The sequence below is a fragment of the Nestor notabilis genome, unplaced genomic scaffold, assembly GCF_000696875.1.
Source record: "Nestor notabilis isolate BGI_N333 unplaced genomic scaffold, ASM69687v1 scaffold16696, whole genome shotgun sequence".
NCBI lineage: Eukaryota > Metazoa > Chordata > Aves > Psittaciformes > Psittacidae > Nestor > Nestor notabilis.
The window spans coordinates 26,506-33,343 of NW_009933471.1; the positions used below are offsets into that span (position 1 = coordinate 26,506).

The 6,838-nt window shown below is 36.3% G+C and overlaps 1 protein-coding gene across 1 annotated transcript in view; it reads left to right on the plus strand.

The window, feature by feature from the left end:
* The window catches only part of CAND1 (cullin-associated and neddylation-dissociated 1), a 23,879-nt gene extending 22,626 nt beyond the window's left edge, over positions 1-1,253 (plus strand). The window contains exon 14 of the mRNA XM_010016894.1: positions 558-1,253. Coding sequence (XP_010015196.1) covers positions 558-782 — 225 coding nt within the window. The 3' untranslated portion in view covers positions 783-1,253. The remainder of the gene's footprint in view (positions 1-557) is intronic.
* The last annotated feature ends 5,585 nt before the right edge of the window (positions 1,254-6,838 follow it).

Consider the following 6,838-nt stretch of genomic DNA (forward strand, 5'->3'; position numbering starts at 1 on the left):
CCTGCTCTTGTCTTGATCCACCTGCATGCTCTGACAGTCACTTAATGCCTGATTTACTTTGCTTTTTCATTACTGTAGTCTGTTCTATTTCCCATGGAGAAATTTGACTGCTTTTAATGATAGTTTGTTTGTGTTACTGAAATATCTTTGAGAATTATAACAGAAGCTTAGCAGTTATTCTAGTGAAGGCCAACTTTTAAAAAGTGTTGTATTCTCTGTACTATGTACTATGGAAGTACTATGATAATATTAGTTTAATGTAATTTACTGACTTTACTAGCTAGAGGTTGGCTGCTATAACTGTTTTGATTTGTAACTGATTTGGTAGTTTACAACCTTTTCCTGCTTACTTTGCAGTAAACTGCTGGTGTAAAGTGCTAAAAAGCAGTTGTTTGGGTTTTTTTGTTTGGGTTTTTTTTTAAGAGTTTAGACCATTTTGAAAGCTGTTTTGAGTGGTAGAATGGAATGAAATAGGTCTTTGTAAGATGGTTATTTTAAGGTGTGTGTAAAGGGAAGGCTAAGCAAAAGTTTCAAACATATTTTCATTTTTTTCCTAGGTAAAGGCAAACTCAGTGAAACAGGAGTTTGAAAAGCAAGATGAACTGAAACGGTCTGCTATGAGGGCAGTAGCAGCGCTTCTAACCATTCCAGAAGCAGAGAAGAGTCCATTAATGAGTGAATTTCAGTCACAGATAAGCTCTAACCCTGAGCTTGCAGCCATCTTTGAAAGTATCCAAAAAGATTCATCATCCACTAACTTGGAATCAATGGACACTAGTTAGATGTTTGTCCAAAATGGGGACCATTACGTTGAACCATATGATGCACTGAATTGACAGGTTATGAGTCAGAAACAGAAAATGTATCTAATCTACACATTGTTCCACTTTATTACCTTTATGGAGACAGTTGGCTTTTCCCATTGTTGCTTTTCTAGCATTTATTCCAGAAATATATTTCCATAATCCAGAGTTTGTTAACCACTCTTGTTTTAGTGGATTTGGCCACATTTGGGAATTAAACAGTTGACTCATGGTGTATGGAAATAGGTTCCAGCATCCATTTGCCCTGTAATGTTTAGGATTAAAATGTCAAAATTTTGTGACCATGATTTTTTTTTCTTTTATTCACTCTTTCTTCTTGTGAACAAAAAAAGGGGGGGAGGTGGGAATCAAGCATCCAGGTGCTCCATGTTTTTGTATAACTTTTTATTCTTTTTTGTTTCAGCTTCATAAATTGGTTTGGCTGGCAGATGGAATCTGTGTAAGATTTATTATTCTAAAGAGGGTTTGGGCTCAGCAAAAATAAAAAAGGCAGCCATAAATGTCATTTTTAAAGGTGTGGGAGTTAGAAAACAAATATCCCTGTTGTGCACACTGATTTTGCATGAGCAAGTTTACAAATATATATTGTCTGTAAAACAGCATGTGCAGTTTATTTGTAATGCAAGTTAAAATAAGTTCTACTGTATCAGTGCGGTTTTCAGGTATTTTGACATACAGACCATTCATACAGGAAGGGATGAATGAAGGTTGGTTGTCTTAACTTGGCTTTTTTAAATGCCAGTAGTATGACCCTGCAGATGTTAAATAGAGTAATTCCTGCAGTTTTTTTCATGGTTTTTCATTCCCAAAGGCTGGATCCCCTGGAATTGAGGTGGACAAACTGGAAGATTGGAGGGAAATAGGATGAGATGGAGGTAAAATGAGCAGAGAACAATGCTCCTTCAGAGTTCATTGGCTCCTGAACTCTGGATTCAACTTTGCTTTTGTTATAAAAGTGTGCAGGGAAACTTCTTCAGTGGCTTCTACCTCCTATTCTTCATCCAGCAGCCTTTTCTAAGGCACTAATGTATGCTGTTAACTAGACAAATATTGCCAGACCATCATTTTGTGGCTGTCAGAATGTTTTCTGGCATGTGTAACCACCAGTAGATTGCAGTGCTGCAAGTGTCATACAGAATTCTGGAGAGACAGGAAACAGAATGGTCATAAGACTGGAGAGAGGTAGAAAGTGAACAGATAGAAGAAGAAAATCTGCCGTGAATATGCTTAGGTAGTTTAGAAGTGGACTAGAATGTTTTTAGCAGTCCTGCAATGAACTGGATTTAGGGATTTAATAGCAAAAGATGGGGAACAACTGCCTCAAATTAAGACTTGTCATTACTTGGTTAATGCAGTTGCTTAGTTCTCATTTTCAGTCAGATCTGAATTTGATTTTTCTCTAGTTAACTAGTGTTTGTTTTTTTTTTTTTTGTTTTAGCTAGTTTGAGATTTGGAAACCTTTTACATGGATACGTGGCATAAGCTGCTGCGTGACTAAACAAACATACCTTTTTATGACCTCAGAGACAGTTTCCTGTGAGCACTGGGGCTCGGGGAAAAATTCTTCACCTTACACGCTTGCAGCTTGGGAAAAGCAGGGGAGATATTGGTGCATTTGACTCTAATAAAAGGACCTGAACGAAGAAATCTATGAACTCATTCCGTAGTAAGAATTCTAATGCTGTAGAAATTTTTGAAATTGTAGCTTTCTCTGTCTCCAAAGTCTTCATACTAATGTAACAATTGTCTTCTAGAAGTAGAAATAAATGAGATTAAATGTACCAACATATCTAAATGTCATGAAAAAGAGTGGGATGACTTTAGAGAGAAACCATATGGTAGAAAAAGCACTGTGAATTAGGTGCATTTTATCTTGCTATATAACTCATCTACTTCAATGACAGCAATATACAAGCCTCCTAATTAAGAATCTGTTGTGCTAATTAGTTGTCAAGCTAATCTTCGAACTTTTGTGTTAAGTTTTCAGAGTGCATTAAAATGTTTTATAGACCTAAAGCTAGGTGTGAGAATGGTACGATAAACATGAAATGTGAGAGTAAAATATGTAAATGGAGTAGGTGCCAACGGTAAGTGATCAGAAGTTGAGAGATTCGTGTGTGTACTACCATAACGCCTAATGTAGTGGGTGCAAATAGTTTGCTTTCTTTTACAGTACGTTACAGTGGAGCAAGCTTAAGGATAGAAGAGAACATTGAGCTGCATTACATAGTGAATGCTTTCTTGCAGGAGAGTCATTTTCACTTCCACCAATGATGAAGCAGGTGAAAATCTAAGAATTCAGTTCTCACTGTAAATTACAGCAATTCTAAGAGTCTGGTTCTCTCCAAGTAGCAGTTGTTTATTTCACAATGCAGGAAGACAGATTTATAAAGGTTGTAACTTGCAGCATAATTACTAAAATGATTGATTAATTTTATAAAATCTAACCAGGTTAGGTGTTCAGATTCCACTAACCTTCACTGGATACCTTGCTTGAAAGGGTTTTTTTGTTTGTTCTTCCCCACTGTATATCCAAGTATTTGGGTAGATCTGGTGTATTTATGCTTTTAGTGCAGTTAGATTCAGGTAATTCTGGTCAGGATGATGTCAGGAATACCTGTAATTCTTTTTTAAATGCTAACTATTTGAAACTAAAATATGAAATTACTCTTATTAAAACAAAACCAGAATTCTGAAAGGCTGCTCTTAGAGATTTTTTTTATTATTTTTTTTTTTTTATAATTTTCTCTTGTGTTTTTAATCATTTTGCACACAGGCAATTGAGACCAATTAAGAAGCTTGCACATAATGTACAAATGGTTGTCTAGTCCTCACCTTGTGGATTTGTGCTTTTAAATATTTTTCTATCTCAGAAATACTTAATGCTCTGATTTTCTATGAAAAATCTTGCCATTGTTGCAAGGAAAGTCTTTCTAGAACTATAAATTGAAAACTACAAGTACCTTAAAGAACACTGCACTTCAGTAATATAGATTTATTTTTCATATGGTTTTCCTTCAAAATATTACATCTAACACAGCAGTTGACAAAATAAAGAGCTGAGTTACTTCCAGATTGTATTTTTAGGAGGTGAACAAAGCAGTACACATGCATGCAAGCAGCGTTGCTGCTCTCCAATGAAGAATGATTTTAACATTTCACCAACTCAAATTAGAAATATGAATTAAAAAGTTCATAGCTGGTACTGCTGTATTTGGCTTAACAGATAGTAATGATTCTGGGAACCAGTTCACCCTGCTCTGGGTGATTTGGTAGGGGTTTAGTAACTGTTCACATATTTACTGGTACTTCCCCTTCCTCATTTCCCCTTGAGATGACTTCAAAAGTAAAGTAATGTGGCCTTGGAAGTGACTTCTTGTTTTGTTGGTCCTGATCATTCTGACTGAAATTACACCTGTTTCTGCCAGATACCAAAGGGTTAAGCCTGCAGCCTCTGTGCTTTATTTCCCTGTTGCTCTAAACTTCAGATGAAAAGTACTGTTCAGATGAAAGTAACTGCTCTTAAAATTAATTTTGTAAAAATGAAAACTATTAGTCAGCTCATTACTTTCTTTTTGTCCTTGTTTGCTCTTTGCTGTGAGATGGAAAGACTTGCTTGCTGCACTATTGAACATAGGCAGGCATTGTGACAGTGAGTGTTGCCTACTGCTCTAGGAGAGCTCTTCAGTATAGAGTTATAGCTCTTACACTAAAACTGACCTTTTTCATAAGTATCCATTTATATTTTTTCACTGTATCCAAGTTTTGGGGAGGAGAAGGAAATGGGAGTTCTTGAGACTAATGAAATAAATTAATCTTCCATGACCTATGTTGGTGAAGTGGGGAAGTTTTCTGCAAGAGGTGCTTTTGGAAGGATCAGACAATTTTGCCTTGGTAGGGAGTTAGATTTCTTTAGATTAGTTTCTACCCATGAGGCCTTAATGTTTCCACATTATCTTTGATTAGGAGAAAACTGCCTTCAGAAAGGTCATCCCTCCCCCAAACCAAACAAAACGGTTTCTGCTGATTTTAGCCTGTATATTGTGGTTTAGAACATAACACTGAAACAGAAGAAATGAGTGATGTTTCGGAGAACCACGCAGACACTGGCTGGAAGATGGATGTTCCCTGGAATGTAGCACTGAGAAAGAGAATATGAAATCTTAAGAATATTTTAATTTAAAATAATTCTCCTTTATTTTGTGTTCTGCATTTGATCATCTTCTTGAAGAATAGGAAATGCAGAAGTAATTGTCAAGCTGTGACCTTCTGCAATCCCAGAACTTAAGGGGTAATTTCCCTGCTGCTGCTTTAAAAACTATTTAAAAAATCCAAGCTTGGGTATTTTGACAAAAGTACATAGTAATTCTGAAAGTACTTTTATTCTGGAAGAGTTATAAGGTTTTTATTGTATTTCCATTATTTTTTCATTTATTCTGAAGAAATTCCTTCCCTTCATATGTAGATTGCTCCAACCTGACAACTATGAGGCAGTTACATAAAGCTGCTGCAGAATTTAGAAAATAAGCTGTGTCACTTTGGGTAGTGAATATATTCCTGTAGTAGAAAAAGTTTGCAAGTCACTCGTTCCCAGTGTTACTACTAATAGATGGGAAAAAACCCCAAACACCTATCATTCACAGATGGCTATAGTTTCCATTCAACCTCCAGCCTTCTCTTCAGCTGACAACTGTTGGGCTCTTAATAGTCTGATTGCTTTTACTTTGGATGCCACCCATCCTGGGAATCATTCTTGTTGTGATGTCAAGGCCTCTAGAAGACTTTATTTTCTTCAGTCCTTACTAAGGCTGTTTGCCAGAAGGCTCAGATTTATGTCTCATATCTATGATATTTCCATTGTGCATGAAGACAATTGTTCCATGAATTGCATGTAGTATCCATTTTTACTGATGGGTGTCTTGGAGAGATGCTATGCTGAAATGCAACTGAATGCCATTTTTGAGGAAGTTCATAGTTCAGCCACTCCCCTCTGCAGTGAATATCCAGTATACCTAAGAATTACTGGAATTCAAAGCATTTAAAAAAAAAAAAAAACATACATTTTTTATTTAAAAAACATACCTGAGGACAAAAGAATATGCTCTGTGTGCAACATGACTAATGGAATGTAGCTTCATGTAAATTTTTCTCTCTGCTCTTGATTTTTGAATGCTTGCACTGTATCAAATGATCTGCAGTTCTGGACCAGCTTGCCAGTGAGAAGGTGTTTTGTGTTGTAACAGCAGACTTTCACTTACTGATGGTATGTATGGGAGGAGCTACTTTGATTCTTTTCCCTCCGCAGCTACTGATCTTCACACAGATAGCAAAATGAAATGTCTGCCACCTTCGACAGAAGGGTAAAAATTAACAAATGTTTTAAAATATACATACTGGATTTCCTATCATCCTGATTCCTTTTCATAGTCAAATAACTTTACCATGTTATTTTCCAAATGCAAAGATGAGCAAATTAGTCTTCATTTCGAGGAAGATACTAAAGTGACTGAGTGGTACTGCGTTCTTGTTTTCCCTAACACCTTAGGTTGGAAAAACATCTGTCTGGTTTGAATTGTGACTTGCTTACAAAAACCATCTCATCAAAATTAGAAGTGTGGAACTGAAGCTGAGGACAGATGAGATGGTTGATTTCAGTACTGTGGCAGGAGGCAGTCAAAGTGAGACACTAAACCCCACACAGTACCCATTCTGGCACATAAAGTGGGTTGAATTCAGCTCTGATAAAATGGTAGAATATTTGTATCTCTAGTAGCTGATAGGAAAGTTGTTTGACATGGAAGGTGTCAAACTGCACTGTTCTGATTTTTTGGAGAGTATAAACGTAGACACAGTGACCTTAGTTGCAGGTAATTTTCAAAGACGTTGGCAATTTTTATTCAGTTCCTTCACTCCCAACTTTCAAAAATAAGAGAAAAAACCCCAAAATTCTGTAATTTTTGTAGTGGTGGTGGTATTTGATTTCTGCAGGACCATCCTTTTTCTTTCTTCTCCTC